General features: G+C 38.8%; 1 protein-coding gene across 2 annotated transcripts in view; it reads left to right on the top strand.

Moving 5' to 3' along the window:
- The window catches only part of b4galt2 (UDP-Gal:betaGlcNAc beta 1,4- galactosyltransferase, polypeptide 2), a 214,791-nt gene that overhangs the window by 19,844 nt on the left and 175,973 nt on the right, over positions 1–18,974 (top strand). For both annotated transcript variants that reach the window (XR_014870507.1, XM_085139623.1), the window contains exon 2: positions 11,002–12,030. Coding sequence is in view for 1 of the 2 variants with exons in the window: in XM_085139623.1 (XP_084995749.1) it covers positions 11,685–12,030 (346 nt within the window). In the remaining variant the exon portion in view is untranslated. The remainder of the gene's footprint in view (positions 1–11,001; positions 12,031–18,974) is intronic.

Here is an 18,974-nt window from a genome sequence, read left to right as displayed (position 1 = left end):
GATGACAAAGAAAATCTTTGCATGTGACAAAAATGTCAGTCCTCTATCTGTTGTCTGCCTCATCAGTTGGTTAAGATGAGTATATAAAATACACTAAACAAGGCATACAGCCTGAGGCTTTAGCAGATGTTCTCAGTGCAGTCTGAGAACACTGCAAAAGAGCTGGAGACTCATGATGCTGGACGTGTCTAAATGGTAAATGGCCTGCATCTGTATAGCGCTTTTCTAGTCCCTAAGGACCCCAAAGCACTTCACACTACATTCAGTCATTCACCCATTCACACACTGGCGATGGCAAGCTACATTGTAGCCAATGCCACCCTGGGGCGCACTGACAGAGGCGAGGCTGCCGGACACTGGCGCCACCGGGCCCTCTGATATTTGATGGATATTTGGTACAAGGACCACAAGGATATTTGGCATGCAGCCAGGAGGAAGCCTGGGATCGAACCACCGACCTTCTGATTAGTGGCTGACCTGCTCTGCCACCTAAGCTACAGCCACCCCTGTATCTGCTTGTATGTCTGTCTTTGTAAGAACCAGTGTGAACCTTTAAATATTGGGAGTGAGGATGTTTTGGGCCATACAGTACTTTGTTTTTGTTTTAGGGTTAAGAACTGCTTTTAGGTTTAAAAGTAAAGTATTTATGATGGGGTGAGGAGGTGGGTCATGCATTATATCTATAGGTTTTCTAGTACAAACTGTAAATGTGTTTATGGATGTGTGTAGTAGTGAAAAAGCTCTCTGTTGCATTAAACCCTGTTAGAAATGATCAATGGTGATTGCACTGACGGGAAGATCAAGGAGTGTATACAATACGATCTCATATCCTTAATTTACTTGATATGTTCAGCTCAGTTATGGCAAATGGACAGAAGTACAGGATGTGGAGAAGAACAATTTATTATTATAGCTTGTTTTCAGTTTTGAAGGACCTTTTGAAAGCCTGAAGAGTTACCACTTTTGCACTACAAAAAATTGCAAGTCTCTCTCCTTGAAAGCAAAACATCAAGAAATAATGGGTAGCTCAGTACTTTATCTGCCCCTGGTGGACAGCTTTTACTTACCCTGTTTCACTGGCCATCCTTCTATCCTTTTTGAAACTTCCATATGTTTTAGCAAGTTGAACTTGTGTCCATCCTGAGGTACCCTCAAGTATGACTGTCGCTGTAGCTCAGCGTTGAAAACAAATTGAAATTGTTTCCATGGCAATTCCATGTTGGATTGTGTGTTACTGCTGCACCTCTGAAACACATCTGGTAGGAACACAGCTTGAAGCAATTCGAGGTGTGAGGAAGGCTGAGAGAACAGGTAGAAGTTGTTGCAGTGACAACAGCAGTTGCATGTGTATGAAGAAGAGAACACCCAGGGGTTTTTATTATGATTATACAAACATCATGTTGTGGTAAATTATATAAAATCACCACAATCGGGTTGTACTAGTAAAAACTATTCACGATGGTGTGTTTAACTAGTCCTTTTTTTTTTATAATGGGGTGTTGTGCTATGCTTTTTTTTAATCTTCTTTTATCAACATTGACTCTTTAGTTTTATTTCATAAATATTTTAAACAATGGATTTTGATGTTCATTTGTTAACATGTCATGGAAAATTCGAAATTTTGTTAACTTTTGGTAACCTACACTTACACCTGACACTGACATGCAAAACGTAGTTAGAAAATAAGTCGTGTTAACTGCTCACTCTTGCACACATGGCCCCGTGCTGTGAGAGCACTCGGGTAAAATGCATGGCTGCATTCTGGAATAACTGACAAGTCGGGATGCTTAGTTTGAAAGAGATATGAAGCGGCATGGCACAGTGAAGACAATCTGCTAAAAGGAACAGACAAACTATCGTGTGAGTCAAAGGAAGAATTTAGATATTTACACTCAAACCACTCAAACTGACATTTATCAAATCTAAACCCTGCTCTGGACTGATGGGACTAAGTTTGGAAAATCATCACATTTTAGATTCCCTATGCACTTACTTTTGACCCTTCGTTTCTGAATATGGTGCAACTGAGTCTAAATTCAAACCACAAATTTCCCATCGGAGGTGACCAGTGGTTAACGGCGGAGAATAAAAAGCAGCTCTTTCCTCCAAATTTTGAATTGGTGGTTTGTTGTGGCTCTCAACGTTCGGATAAAGACATTCATCTGAAACTGTGCGACAGTGATGTGATGTTTTGTTTTGAGTTATCTCTTCGCATTAAAAGCCCCCTGTTCAGTCAGAGACCATCTCTCCTTCCAGCATATGCTTGGCCTCTACTTGATGAATTATGTACCCTCACAAATTACCAGTCTTGCCACCCGTCTGGCAGCCAATTAAAATTTTAAGATACAGATGTTGTCGACATTCTGCTAGCTTTAGTTGGCACTTTATCTAAATGTGCTTTTTGATATGTGTGTGTAGTGAGTGTGTAACATTTGAAAGAGGAATCCATTACGTTAATGTGACAGAACCGGAAAATTAAAGAAGTCTAGTGTCTTGAATTTCCTTTAAAGGCTGCCAACGTTAGTGTAGCCACACAGAAGGTTTTAACCTCGTCTCATACCCATCCATACATTTTCTTCTGCTCATCCGTGTCACTGGGGCGATAGTCTAAGCAGACCTGCCCACACCTCCCTCAGAGACACGCTTTCCCCAGCAAGTTGGTTTGTGCCAGCATCTCCTCCTAGTTGGATATGCCTGAAACACCTCACCTAGAACGCATCCTAGTCAGATGCCCATGCCAATCGGGTCCTTTCGATGTGGAGGAATAACGACACTACTCTGAACCCCTCCTAGCTCCTCACCCTATCTCTCGACACCCACTGTTTCTGTCTGCAGTCTCATTTTTTTTGGTCACTTCCCAGAGCTGAAGCCCATAGATGAGCGAGGAACTTAGATTGACCAGTTAATCAACAGTTTTGCTTTCACACTCAGCTCTCTCTTTACTACAATAGACAGGTGTCTGATATATTACAACTTAATGGCTTGACTACCACAATCCCTAATTCATGTATATTTACTCTATTTCTCTAGTTAATCTTACATTCCACTCATAATTTCGTTGTACATGTACAATGACACTAAAGGGCTATTCTATTCTATTCTATTGTAGGCATTGCACTGGGCTATAAATGTGTACATGAATAGGTCTCTTGCAATGGCAGGCACAAAAGTGCAATAGCTAAGCTCTACAGTATTATTGAGATGTAAATTTCAGTGCTGCATGTGAAAAGATTAACAGCTGAGCATATAATTCATAAATTAAAAAAAAAAAAAAGTTTATAGTATAGTTTTTTTTTTAAATGACTACCCACCACTGAGTTTCACTTATGCATATACATGCTTGTTTTGTATACTTCCATATGTGTCCACGGAAGTGCCAGCGCTAAAATGTCAGCTTCAAATTATTTACCCATTTTAACCTGTGCAGATAGGCCAAGTAAAACCAGACTTATAATAATTAATTTACATCAGTCTTTTTCGTGAATACTTTCTTTGAGTTTCTTCTGATTCACTGCTCCTCACAAACTTAAGGTTGGAATGGAAGGTGGGGCTACGGCTCATCTGCCTGAGATGACCATATTACTCAGGTACTTCTTTAAAGAAAGGTTAGTTGAGAGAAACGAAGCAAGCAAATATGCTGATGTCTAAATGATTTGGCACCCATGAACTTTATTTTGTACCCAGCGTGAGAGAAAAAGCACTCATGTGTACATTATTTACATTGATCTTTGATAAATGCTGCACAACCCGTCATCCAGAAGAAAACAGAATCTCAATCCTGGCTCCCCAAATCATACAGGTCGAAAACAAAAAGAAATCCTGTGTGAAACTGAACATTCTAGTGTATTTGTGCATACGCTGCCCTTGTTATTTGAAATTTTGGACATGTATAACACAAGCATCTAACATTGTGTCAGTATATGTATATATAACATAAGCTGAAGGAAGGTAGTAGTCTGATTGGCTGCGTACACAGCAAATCCAGCATGTCCAAATTAACACTGTCAGATTTGATTTCAACACTTTTAAAGTGTCTATATGGGTCCACACCAGAGAGTGTTAATTAAACTCTTTTTGGAGAGTTGGTATGTTAACTCTGATTTAGTGTTAAACACCAAATCTCTCTGGAGTTGATAATTTAACACTTGGTGTTAAGAGTTTATATATTAACTCTCAAAGAGTATTTTAGTTTAACTACGTAAGAGTTATCTTCTAATTAATTCTAAAAAGCGGGAATTTTACTGTTCTGAACTTCTAGAAATTTCTTTTGGAAATAAACATTTACTAAAAAGACGCAATGGTTTTTGAAAAACATTTATTCTGAACTGTGCACCACAATTTCAAAACATTTTCTGAAAGATGTAACAGTGTACATGTTCTCACTTTCATTAGAATTTCGTTTATCAAAAGGTCTGACATAGGTGAGCTGGTAAATGCAAATAACAGCATTCTCATCACTTATTTCTTCAATACAATATGCATGTCCTTCATTCATCACTTTGTGGAACTTCAACGCACTTCTGCTCTCCCCCATATTCCATCTTCACAAGCATATCCTATGTGGAGATTGAATAAAAATTAGTTGACACTAATTAATGGCACAAATCAATTGCAGCACAGTAAAAAAAAAAAAAAGGAATCCTTTTTGAGCGATTACTTGTGTAAAGTATTTTCCCAAAAGACAAGGACACAGACAACAGGTAATACTGAACTAAATGTAAAACCTCAACCTTTTTCATTTTTACCTAAACCGTGTGCACAAAACTGGAGGAATCTAAGTGCTAACGTAGAACTCAGTCGGGACGTCTGCTACTGCTGTTTGCTCGTTTTTTATGGGAGATCGTTTTCAGGCTTCAATTAGCACCATTATACCAACATTTCACATTCTAGACATTGTTTTAAGTGTATTTGACCAAGAAATTTGATTGAAAATTCACATGCAAGCTTTTTTTCAAGGCTGTGGTATTTGCCCGCAAACAATACCTTTCAGCTAGCTAAAACAGAATATTATGCTATCACCGAGCAACATGGCTAATGCCTTTCACACAGCTTTGTCTCAACTCCAAAGAGCCACAGAAGTAAAAGCTAATAACAATAATTGAAACAATCTTTGAAAACATGACTTACCAAGCATGGCAAACAACTCAAATATGTAGAGCAAAATGTTCTGAAACGGCTTCACTTCAGCTTCGATTGGAGCCGTGCTGGGGGCGGAGTCTGTGAATTTACTCTATTGGTGTCATAGCCCCTGTAGGAGTTCAGAGTTAAGAGGTCAAGAGTTAATGTTTCCATTGTAACACCTCCAGATTTGAAATAGAAACACTCATTTTTAACACTCGATTTTAACTACTATCATTTTACACCTCAGAGTTACATTAAAAGAATGTGACTCTACTTAGAGTAAAATTAACTCTAAGACTACTAACACCAAAACATTTAACACTTTTGAATTTGCTGTGACTGTATATCTAATGAAAAGCGAGTTCTGCTTTATTGTCCCTTAGTAGTTGTAGTATACGGCTCTACTGTTTGATACCATAACATAGAATTCAATTTCTGTTATGAATAGGCCGTTTGGAAATGGCTTCTGTTACTGTTGCTGCTGTTGCTGACAGGGTTTTTCAAAATACAGTTTATAAAATGCACAATAAAGTGTTAGCACCCAGCTGAAACAAGAATTCTGAGGTCTTTATATTCTGATACCAAATCAATCTTCAAACAATGAAGATTCGTGATAGATGGAAAATTCAAAGAATTTAATTAGTGTTGTAAAACAACATACATTTGGCTTTTTTTTTAGCATTGAGGTCTAATTTGGAACTGCATAAAGTTTGCTGAAAAGTATTAAAGGTTGTTGAAGCTGATATCTGGCGAGGCATAGTGTTAAAAGGGTAGCGTTGTACCAGTGGTCTGTATGTACGTCCATTAATCCATTTTAAGTGACAATGTTCAAAGTTCAGAGAGGCTTCTTATGAAATTAGGAATAATACGAGGGTTCAAACTTGACCAGCCAATGACTGAATCACCAACCTTTCACTTAGTAGATGACCTGCTCTACCTCCTGTTGCAGCAGTGTCTTCCAGCTGTTGTTTATTCACTTATTTTTTAAGCACCAGCCAAAGAGGCTGTTCAAAGAAAGAGAGCACTTAAGTTGTACTTGCTTTATTTAAATAACTACCACCTGACCACTTACTCCAATCATAATCATGTAGTTGTACAGTACATTACAAGATGTTATTATCATTGGTACTTATCCATCCATCCATCCATTTATTTTCTTAATCACTTGTACAATTCACGCTTGCAGATAACTGACATTAGCTGAGATATCTTACAACCCAAACAGGTTGCCGGGTTATCATATGTGTAACACAGAGAGACAATCATTCACACTCACATTCACAGTGACTGCCTATTTAGAATTACTAATTAACCTAACAAGCATGTCTTTGGACTGTTGGAGGAAGCATTTAAATCCCATACCTAATGCATATGATTTAGCCTGTAATTACACCAGTGAGTGGATATTGTGTTGTTTTTGGAATAAATAAAAGTTCTCGAGTCAGGAATGTATTTCATTATGATCCAGAGACAACTTTTGGTCCTAACATCCAAGCACAATGTGAAAAGTTTTCCCTCTACAAACATTTTAGCAACATCGCAGCGGAGGTGTTGGAAGTTCGCTTTTGTTGAACGCATCTGTTAATCCAACAAGCTTACTGTAGCTACACCCTCTTTCAGAGTTGCAGTATCATAATTAATCCACAACCCATTTAGCAGTGAGTTGTACTTTCTGCAGCTTCACATAGAGATTAGTGAACCTGCTAATCTCCAGTAAGAGACAAACTGTAATAAAAACTAGCCATATTGGGCCAAACCTGAGAAACTAGAAGCCACAAGGCAGAACACGTTGTCATTTATCATTTTCACCTGTCCTAATCATTGTTTTCATTTCCAATCTCTTTGACTGTCTGTGGCCCATCCCCTCTTTGATTTCATTATAGTAGAATTGGTGATCTTCATATTCCCCTCCTTCTCATCTGCAGTATCTTTCTCAGCCTTGAAACTTAACAGAGATGGAAACAAGCAGTTATATTCGACTTCACATATTTTAACAGCATTTCTCTGTGGGTTCCTTAGCAGACGTGATATGATCAGGGACTGTTATGAAATTTATTGCTGCTGTTAAAAAGGGAGTTTCAGGGATCCTTGAATAAACTACACAAACTACATAAAAGATCTATGTCTCTACCTTTATCTGTCTCTTCTCTCTCTGCCTGGTGCATCGCCATACTCTGAGATTTATGAGCTTTAGAGATGTAATTAATTAATTCCTGGTCATCGTATTCCTCCCTAGTTTACATTTACATATTAAATTGAAGGTGAGCACTTTGTCTGCCATCTATACAATCTCTGTTCCCACAGAGAGAGAGAGATAATAAAGGGCTGAGCGTGAGAGACAAGCGGTAAAAAGACGCTGAAAGACAGACATTTCCTCTTTTGTTTCGCTCTGCTAACCTTTTTCAAAACAAACTTATACTTCTTTAAAGAAAAGTCAGTTGAGCGAAATGTTAGCAAATAAGCAAGCCGATGTCTAGATGGATTTAGCACCCATGGACTTTGTTTTGTACCCCACAAGAGAACAAAAGCAGTGATGTTTACGCTATCTACATTGATCTTTGATAAATGCTGCGCAGCCGGTCATCCAAGGGAAAACTGAATCTCGGTCCTGTCTCCCAATTTATTTCTTTTGTTTTGCTGCTGCTGATTTTCAGTAGCGCTACACTTGACTCTCAAACACTTTAATACCCACTCGACACCAGTGGCAGCCTTTTTGTCCCTGAGCTCTGCAGCTGAAGCAGAAAATGGGGCAAAAACTCTTCAGTCTGTCTGACTGATTATCTGTTTGACTGATTATCTGTCTGACTGCCTGACTGCACGTTTGAAAAATTTACCCCGATACATTACTGGTCGGCCTGTTTAGCCACTGAAGAGCAGCACGACTGGGAAATAAATCCTGGCCCGCACAAGCATTATGGTGTGACTGACATGCAGTGTCCGGGTCCTTCGGTCAGCAGAAATCCATCTCATTAACTGGCAAGTTGCGCACACTCACACATTCGCAGACACATCATTCAAACATGCACCTTCGAGGCTCGGTCTTGGCAGTTTTAACACTGCTGCCCACAGACAAAAGGCAGCCAGCTTTTTGGACAGGCCACGACCATCAGCTCAGTCACCCAACGTGTGTTTAAATTTATTACATTTTGCCTCAAAAGTCAGCATCAGAACGCAGAGTAAAGCAGATGGTACAGCATCGTACCCAAAGGCTGGAAACTTTGTCAGTTGGACAGGTCATTATTTGAAAATGTTATTTTTCTGGCTGTAAAAGTTTTTCTTGTAGAAAGTTAGAGATCTTTCTTTTTCTTCCATTTTATAGAAAGAGAAAACAGTAGAATTCAAAAGAATACAAACATAAAACTCAACAAAACCGGATCCTGTTTTAAAGCCAATCTCAGGATGGCTTTATATTCCTACTGCTGAATTCAGCTGACCATTTAAGGGGGCACAAAGGACAAAACAAGTTAGGTATAGTTTTTAAAACATAGTGGGGTTTAGCTAATGCTACAATAAAACAGTATGTATAAAAATTGTAGGTCTTTTGCCTAATTCAAAAGCTCTAAATATCCTATGGAACTGTGGAATTAATAACATACAGCTACCTAACTGCTAAAATACTCACTTACAAATGATTCTTGGCCCTCGTAAACATGAACCAGTAATTTGAGTAAAATGTTACTGAAATATATCAAATCAAGCTTATTTATCCAAATATTTAATCAGTAAAATATACTTGGTATAAGCTTCCAAATCAAATATATTACATTTGATTCCATTTAATGTAACATTTTAATTTGTACTTATGTAAAAAAAAAAAAAAGGTTTTATTTTACATGTCATCAAAGTACTGTTTAGGGACACATAAACATTTTGGAGTGCACACCTGGCATGTCATTTTTGGATTGAAGCCTTTTTCCAGGAAAGGGTTTTCCTCTTAAGGTCTTTATACACATGTCACATTATTCAGAGAAACCATTTTGCCTTCCCTGCCTGCCGCCGCATGGATTTTTTACTAGCCATGTGTGCATTCGTCACAGCGTGAAGTGCTCCAACCTCAGCTGAAGTTTGACTGTACAAATTACTGAGTGCTGCACTGTGCTCTGCTTAGTGCAAGCCATTGGAAATAATGGCTTTCAGAGCACAGCAGTGCCTTTGTCATTTCCTGTCTGAAAGCCTCATTAGACTTGAAAGGATTAGTTGCTCAATCAAGAGAAACTCAGTCAGATATGCCGATAATTAATAATTCAGGTAGTTTTGCTTGTAAAAAATGACAACTCATTTGCAAACTGAGAACTCTAGATTTAATTAACACGCTTTAATACCACGTGTAAGTTTTACACAGGTTTCTACACTTGCTGGAAACTTACTGGAAACTTTATTAGGAACACTAGTACTGGTTTGGACTCCCTATTGCCAGTGCAAAATTTAAGCATCAGCCCATCTGCTTTAATGTTTGATGTGTTGTGTGTTCAGAGATGTTCTCCTGCACGGTTGTAACAATTATTTGAGTTATTCTTTGCTTCCTATCAGCTCAAAGCAGTCTTGCCATTCTCCCTGAACCCTTGTATCCACAAGGCATTTTTTGACTACCAGTCACTGGATATCTCTTTTTATTCTCATTTTTCAAAATGTCTATCTACCAAAGTGATACATGAGTGTATATGTTATGTTGGATTGGATTTTAAAAACTGACATATATGGTCGCCTGGACTTATTTTGTAATTTTGGCTCTGAAAATGGTTGAGGAGTTGGTAATGTGAAGTGCACATGGTAAAATCTAATTGGAGCTTTGTTTCTGTGTCCAGACAGCAGTATGCTGTGAATGCTTTGTGCTACAGTAATGCTTCTCTTCTCTTCTTTACAAAACCTTTTTGTCTTTAGCACAGATGCTAACATAGTTACAGTCATTTAAAGGGCACTTGTAAAACGGGCCCACCGGACGGATAATTAAAAAGATAAAACCCTCCTGTTTCTTTAAGTGACGTCTTCACTTAAAGATGGTCTTGCTTTCGCAAGAATAATTTTTCGAGGTATGCAAAACCTCCTCTGATTGTCTAGTGTGTCTGTCTTTTTAACCTGTAGAGAAACTATGAGCTGACGTTCATTCAGAATACCAGCATTCATATACAGATATCTATTACTGCCTCTGTGTTTCCCTCTAATTCTTTTTCTTTTCATCAGAAAGTCTCGTGCATTTCAGGGTTTTTATCATCATCTTCAACCTCATCTCCTCCTTTTCTCTCATTGATTGGAAAAGCTATAAACCTTCAGTACGATTGGCCTGTGGGAATGCTCTAAGTGCTCCTTCTCTCTCTCTCTCTCCTTTTGCTCACATGTTCATTGCATTGTGTATTCCCACTTGCCTTCTCATTCTATCATAAATGCTTTTTAAATCACTTGACTGGAAAATTGACTTGGCATGTCAATTTGGCTGAACCGCCCCAGTCAAGGCTTGGTGTTTGTTTGCGCCTGTAGATGCTTTTATTGTTGATTCTGTTTTTGCCAAATCCCCATGTGTACTTCTTTCTCTGATGAGAGAGAACTCCTAAATTTATTTCACTGCTATTAAACCAGGCATTTCGAATACGAACAAGGTCACAGAATACTGAAAATGCCAGCGGAAGATCGATGATGCCCAGTTTGATTTTATGCAGCAAATGGTACAAAAAGTCACTGCACGGAGTCGAAATGCACAGCTTCAATTAATAACACTTCACCTGTTCCTGTTTAAATAAGAAGCCAAAATATTAATGTTATTTAACAGCACAAAGCCATTATTTTAATGAAAAAAAAAAGATTTATTAGTGTAATTAAAATGAACTTAAGATGATTTGGCTTCATCCTAAAGTATTTCTTTCTTATCTAACTTCTATCTTCCAGGTCACTGAGGCTTTCCACATTTAACGCTGCGAGACTAAAGAGGACCGTGTTCACCATCCAACAAAGTCTGATGGACCCGTGAGCAGACATGTGAGCAGAGATCGACCCAACAGACATGTCAGCTGACGCTTTACACGTTTCTTCTTTACACTGATGAACATCTGAGCCATCTCTGGTATCGGCACATATTTAGAGGTTTGCAGCACTAGCTACTGAAGTGGACTGCCTTTTAATTCTGGCATCAGCCATAGTTTGATACTTGATGATGGCCAACTAAACCCTTTACCACGTTTTCATATGAGTATGTTCACAAAGCCACCTTATTTTGTAGTTTAAATTGATCTATCCATGCTTTTCAGCAGGCTCGAGGAGTGCTGTGATAAATAGAAACTATAGCATTTAGTACTTTTTGTCATGCAGGGAATCTCAGGACACGCCAGAAACAAGCTGGCTGATCACATTTTGGGAAAAGCAGGCATAGGTGATGGTGTACCTTGCCCCTTCTCATCAGTAATCCCATGACCCCTGCTGAAGTCAGATTGTTGAGTATGAAATAACCTAATCAGAGATCTAACAGTAGCCTGATTTTACCCACATGTCCGTCGGGATGAGCGCATGCCCCTAACCTGGCCACGTCAGCGTTGTCGTGGCTGGCCGCCGCAGGACAGTCGTCTTCCTCTGCCATGACCCGGCTGATGTTGGGCCGGACTCTGGAGCGCATCTGTAAAGGCGTGCTGCTGCTCTGCCTGCTCCATTTCCTCATCATGATGATCCTGTACTTCGATGTGTACTCGCAGCGCTTCGACCTCTTCAGTCGCTTTAACAATGGCCGCAACGGATCCAGGAGCAATGTTAGCGGGGCAGGGAGCGGACATCATTATTACTATTACAACCTCTCCAGGCCCAACGCCACATTAGCCAGCTACCTGGCCACAGGCGAGCAGCTGGTGCCAAGTGTGCAGCCGGAGAACACTCAGACACCGTCTCCCAAACCACTGCCACCATGTCCTGAAAGCCCGCCTGGCCTTGGTGAGTAATAATGTCACAGACTTCTCCTACATTTCCCTCGCTTTTTTCCAATTCTTTTGTAGTTACAATAACATAATGAGTTGTTTTCACCCCAGAACACACACACTCACCCTTAATATGTTTTCACAGATTTTCTGATTGGTCAGTGTAGTTGCTCCTCAAATGTGCATTATGTACAAACAGGTAGATTTTTTGTCTTTATTGTCAAGCTGTTGGTGGTGACTTTAAATATGGTAGAGCTACCCAGGAGAAATTTCACAGTTGCCTTTAACAAAAATGTGAGATTTAAAACATTCCTGTCTGTAGTTGTGTTTGTCTGTGACACTTCCTCTTGGGAGGCGATACCATGGGCTCTGACACAGCAGTCTGCCGATTCTACTTTATCTGGTCTGTCTTTGTCATGTAGCCAGCAAGCTAACTGTAGATAGACAGGATTCTGCATATATCAGGGGGATGTCTTGTGAAAACATTGATGACACGAACAGATGTGAAGCAGACGTCTGTGTGCATCTCTGTTTGATCTGACTTTTGATGCAAAATGAATCTTTTGAAGATGTGAATTTTTTGCCTGAGAACAACAAAGATTTCATGATTATATTTTCTAGGAGAAGCTTTTCCCTTGAAACTCCTGCTTTTAATATAATATGTGTGGACTAGCATTTAGCTTTTGTTGTGCTTACACTGTACTCTTCAGCTCCTATTACAACTCATTTTAGCTCAAGTCAGATCTAAGTTACGGTGTACACAAGTTTGAGGTTTAATTTTCTGCTTTTACACTTCTTTAGCTTTTTCTGATAATACGTAGTTTATTTGTTTATTCTTCATCCACTTTGCTTGTACCGTATACCGAGTAATTGTATGACTAAACCATCATTCATTAGAGTAACGTTAGATGCAGATGTAGTTAGATGAGCCTTCAATCAGAGCTTAAAGCTGTGTAGGTACTACTTTATATTCTCTAAATAAATGCATCTCCAATTAGCAAAAGAGCAAGTGTAACCATAATTTTGTTTTTCTGGGTCAGCCTGCAACATAAAATGGATTTAATGTCAACAATTTACAATGTGGTATTTCAACCTTATAGACTCACAGTGGAGCTATTAATTCATGCAGTGAGACACGTGAGCCGACACAAACACAAACACACAGCAGCACAGATAAAAGCGGAGGGTGCAGGATCAGTTTTAAAAGAGTCCTGCGTTTTTTTTAGTTGTTTAGTGTTCTTAGTGTTATAATAAAAATGTTAATATAATATATAAAGTAGTAATGTTTCTTGTAAGGCAACAAAAAAATAAATGTGTTAGAAAAAGAATGTGGGCTGGCTCATCACCCTGAAACTTAAAAACAAAGGAAAGGCTCTATTTTAGCATTATCTTAACCCGATTTACTCAACCTAGTTAGTTGCTTTGGTTTTTTATGGCTCAGTCACATTAGAGTTAAAACAGAGGGGCGGGCTCCTTGCGAGAACAAATTACTGTTTGCCTGGTGGTTGCATTAAATGTTTCTGCTGTCAAAGACTAAATGCAAGTCCTTGTAGTGATTGCACAAGTGGTGGGAGATAACCAGTCACATAACAACTGGTGACTGGTCAGACTGTCTGCAGTCATTTTCAGACAGGTTGTCTAAGGTTTGCAAATGTATTTCTATAAATATCGACAGGTTGCCAGAACTTTGCAGTCGATCTGAATCAGTGTGAACCGATGCGAACATCCTGTCTGCGATCTGTCCTTCTGCGATAGAGGACTGGACTGGTTGCCAACTATCTGTATGTCATTTTTTGTCATGTTGAGATTATAAACCACTGTTTTCTCTAGTGTAACTGCAGAATTATCCATCTAAAAAAAACAGAATTTAAAAGTTAAAAAAAGAAAACTGAAACTCAGTGAAGACATCGTCTGATGGGAAGACGGCTTCTTGGTTCCCAACCTTCTGACTTGCATATCAGTGAATTCAGTTTAGAGCCAGTATGTTTTTTAGGAGACTGGCCGGGTTGCCCTGTGAATGCACCGTGGGACTGTAAACAGTGTGGACTTTGTAAGACTTCCCATCGTCAGCAAAAAGATTTTAAGACACACATGCACACACACGGAGGCAGTAACGCTTAGACGAATAACTTTGGGAATAGGTGGAAAATATTCGATATGTATGTAAAACAAGCTGCACACAGGGCACCTTCACTTGCTTATACACACATATCATCATTATGTATCCACCCAACAAATCTGAGGTCGATAGAGTCACACTAAGCCTGGGGTTCACTAAATCCATAATTACATAGTGGTCACACACTTACTTCACACCCACATGCAGACACACACACACACCCTTTCTGTCATGAATACTTACTGATAAATAGAGCTCAGAAAGGAACTCCGACTGTCATTATTTCACATTAGCTAAAGTAGGCTTGACCTGCGATCTGAGTGCTGCTTATCTTAGCATCATTCAGTTCATCCTAATGAGTCAAAACAAAAACTCCTTGTAATCGGAAGGTTGCCAGTTCGAGCCCCGGCTTGAACAGTCTCGGTTGTTGTGTCCTTGGGCAAGACACTTCACCTGTTGCCTACTGGTGGTGGTCAGAGGGCCCGGTGGCGCCAGTGTCCGGCAGCCTCGCCTCTGTCAGTGCGCCCCAGGGTGGCATTGGCTACAATGTAGCTTGCCATCACCAGTGTGTGAATGTGTGTGTGAATGGGTGGATGACTGGATGTGTAAAGCGCTTTGGGGTCCTTAGGGACTAGTAAAGCGCTATACAAATACAGGCCATTTACCATTACTTTAAAGTCCCTTTCCTTTCAAAAAGAGAAGAAGGACTAATTGTTATGCCGGTTGTTGGATGTTTGTTCCTCACTATCCAGTTTGATACTGCAACATTTCTTTAAAATCATCATCAGAAAGAAAACTTTCATTGTGCTGAAAGTCAGTCTCAGTTTAAGTGCGTTTATGTGTCTTTTTTTTGTGGTTTCTTTTCTTTCTTTGCATATTTGTTACACTTGTTTCTGATCGTCAGCCTCTATCCTCTATCATTCTCTGTATTATTGTTGGGTCTTTACCTTACAATATAAAGGGCCTTGAGGCAACTGTTGTTGGGATTTGATGCTTTATAAATTACATTTAATTGAAATCAACCACATTTTAAGTTTAAATATAAGCTTTAAAAAAAGCTATCATCTGAAATACATCACTGTGACAAATATTCAAAAAAGAGAAATCAGGAAGTGGGTCAACCCTTTTTTTGCAGCACTCTGTTCATACAGTAAAAACAGACTTTTCCAGCAGTTTTTAAGTTGAGAATCTTTTTTTCTTCATAGTTCAGTGAGGGAGAAGGAGTAGGTGGACTTTTTAAATATTTACCTTGAAATGAAAATGTGTTATTTGATATTACTCTTTTAAACTTGCTGTCTTTCATGTGGTTTAAGTTAAGCCTGCAGTTCAGAGAAAGGTAAAAAAAAAGTTTACTTTTTGCTCTAAACTTTGAATGAAAGCAGTTGATTTTACTTTATGCAAACTCTTTATTTTTAATTCTGTTTGTAATCGATGTATGTTTTTATCAGGCGTATATTTATTATAATTGCGAGTTAAGCATTGACAGTTTTAGACTCTGCACAGTCACAACACAAAAATTAACATTGAACAATGACTAAATGTATAGAGACAGTTTAATTGGGGGAAAAAAGGAATTATGTCACTTTCAAGTAGTGCCGGACTGCAGCCTTTTCTTCCAGGAAACATCTGAGATGATAGTTTGGATTATTTCGTCCTCCTGAGTTGCTGCAGCCACACAATCCTGTATTCTTTGGCACATATAGTCAACAAATATAAATATATATGAGGTTAATATACAACATTGTATATTTATATTTCTTTTGTTAAAAAAAACCCTCAAAACATCTTCTGGTGAAATAAGAAAACATGTCTCTTTTTCTTTCCCACCTGTTCCATTTGTAAATGAGCTTAGTAAACGTAATCCCTCGTGAACAGTGGGGGTTAGGGGAATGAACATCTTTCTCTTTTTTTCACTGATTGCTTTTCTCATTTGATAATGAGGTTGGTAACGTGCTTTGAAATTGGGAGTGAGAGATAAAGCTGTCAGGCTGATTTGTCTGAAGCTGAGGTTTGCTGATTCCATTATTTGGCCTGGAATTGGCTGTCACTGACACTGGATTTGGCATTCATACCAGGCACAGGTGTACTCTTGTAGCTTATCTCTCTGCCTTTTCTCAGTGATGAAGTGGCTGCCTTGGGGCTGTAATGAGCAGGAAGGCATAGAAAGACTGAGCGAGTCTGTTTTTCAGTCACAGGTGCACAGAAAGCGTGAGAGTGATCTCTGATGGCGGTATGATGGTTTGTATGAAGTACGACAGAAAGAGAGGCGGGAACGGACTGAAGGAAGGAACGGCAGGTGGAGAGGTGAGGGGGTGTAGAGCAAGAAAGGGAGATGTTGGACAGTGGTATACACAAACACACAAACACACACACACACACACACACACACACACACACACACACACACACACACAAACTCACATAGAAAGTGAGTGAAAAGGGGGGGAGAAACAAACAAGCAAGTCCTTGGCTGTCCCACAACACCAGCTGACAGGTGCTTCCTGTATGAGTGGCTAGCATCCACAGTTTATATCCTGAATGTGTGCATTTCTGTTTGTGGCCGTGTGTTCGTGTTTATTAGTGTTAGCTGGCTTGTGGATTTGCAAACCACCAGTTCCTTATGAAAATTCTTATATAGATATTAAGAAAATACAGATTAAGGAGTTCATGTTTGTCACTTAAATGCAATTTCTCTGTAAAAAGGAAGAAAAAATATGTGGATATAATATGAAAATCACAAACACTGTTTTTTAGTTCACATGCAATGTTTTTGGTTTTGAGTGCGAGTACCTGAGTGTAAGTAACTGAGTGTGATTTGGCACAAAAAAACAAGTCAGTCAGGTTTTATGTATACAACATGTACGCTACTTGGTCCACTGATGCCTGGTCTGTTATTTGAGCCTGTTGCTATGTGGTAACTATGCAATGTGATAATTTCATGTTATGCACACGTCATTTTGCCGTCAGGATATTAAAGTGACACTATCTCACTATACGTGTTACAGGTGACTAAATCCTAAAGTCTCTGGTAATTGGCTAGAATTTCAATAGACTGAAAAATGACATCTGACAGATTAGTAGGAGTTAACCTGAAACTTGGAGGCATACATTTGGCTGTATGTAAGTGATGGTTGTGTAAATGAGGCTGAATGTATTTACACTAAATGCATTTTTTAAATTTGTAATTATGATTTTTTTTAGAATAACAAAATTTAATAATTAATTAATATTTTTATTTATATTTAAGATAGCTTTATGGTCTTGTGCCGAATTTAGTTTTCTATTTTTACTGCTTTTAAATGCTCTTTTCTTCTTATTTATCTCAGTTTCGCCACTGATCTTTTTCTGCTGCTTCTTCTTGATTAATTGATGACAGACTAGCCTCACATTAAAAATAGTCATCTTTTCGCTGCATATTGATATGCACTGTCACATTTTTAGTTTTGATTTGTGGGTTTTAAATTCCGTATGCATTTTTCTCTGTGCACAAGTTAAGTTCAGACAAGTCCATGTATGTGAATTCTCCTCACGTCCCTGCATTTATTCCTGCTATTACTCATGATGTCCCATGTACAAGACATGAGGATACTTGAGCACACACCCAGACCACACACACATGCACTGGGAGCTCAATGGGAGGTTAAAAGCTATTTCCCAGGCCTTGTTTTAATTGGATGCTCCATTTGGTTTTTTCAATCAAATGTAATTAGCAGAAATTAGCCATCTACTTCTGCATTGTGCAAAACTGCAGCTGATCCAAAACGGGATGCACCTGAGTTGCAGTTGTCCACCAAGACATAAATACTAAAGTCACTAAAATCTGCACTGTTAGCATCATAAACGTACAAATACAGACATTTCACTATGTCTTCCTGGAGGTAGGTGATTTAGTATTGAATGGCATACCAGAATTGTGGGGGTATTGCCTAGCAACGGGTTTCTGGATATTGGTCAGACCATTAAGAAGGGTGGATCAAGGACATTGGTACCAATACTTGCTACGTTTAATCAGTGTATGTGGATGTAATTAATAGTTCTTTCATTTTTCTTCCACAGTTTTCTTAGTTTCTCCTCATTTTTGTTCTATTTTAATGGTTTAGGTTACGTCATTAAGTTTTAATGCTTGTTTTTGTTCTTATTTATGCATTATGTTGTCAAAAAAACAGTTCTTTCTTCTTTAAATGCTTTGTGTTTCTCTACGTTGTAGTTTCCACATCTGTCATGCTATTGCGTCTCACTTTCTAACACCCTCCATGCTTACGCCACTTTTTTCAGTTTTTACTTGTCAGATGACTAAAAAATCTATTTAAAAATTGAGAAAATATATTTATTTGTTAAAAAATTTTATAGTTCCTTGTCCTGGATGTTGCCAGACAGCCGAAAAAGAGAAAGACCCCAGCGAAGAGTCATGGATGTAGGGAAGGAAGACATGCAGAGGGTTGGTGTGACACAAGAGGGATAGTGTGAGATTAAGGCAGGTGGTCCACTGTGGCAACTGCTAAAGGGAGCAGCTGAAAGAGAGGACGTAGGTTAGCTCATTTACCTCGTCTTAGTGTCTACAAGTACAGGGGGTTGCTCTATTTGATATGCAAGTTAGTGCAAAAAAAGCTGTGAATCACTGAGCTACTTAATGTACAAAGACTAATGTAAAAGTGCTAAATATAAGCAGAAATCCTAGGACGGTTGCATTTGATACATTTAGTTGCTGTCAACTAAGCAGGAAATTTTTGAAGGCTGGGACAAGGATCATCTAACTGAGACCTTGTCTTTATATATTCTGCATCTGAATGGGATGATTCTTTGATGTGTCATAGCTGAAGAGGTTTGGGCATATCCTACGG

This window comes from Neolamprologus multifasciatus, chromosome 18 (assembly GCF_963576455.1).
Source record: "Neolamprologus multifasciatus chromosome 18, fNeoMul1.2, whole genome shotgun sequence".
NCBI lineage: Eukaryota > Metazoa > Chordata > Actinopteri > Cichliformes > Cichlidae > Neolamprologus > Neolamprologus multifasciatus.
This window is presented reverse-complemented; position numbering and strand designations above follow the sequence as displayed.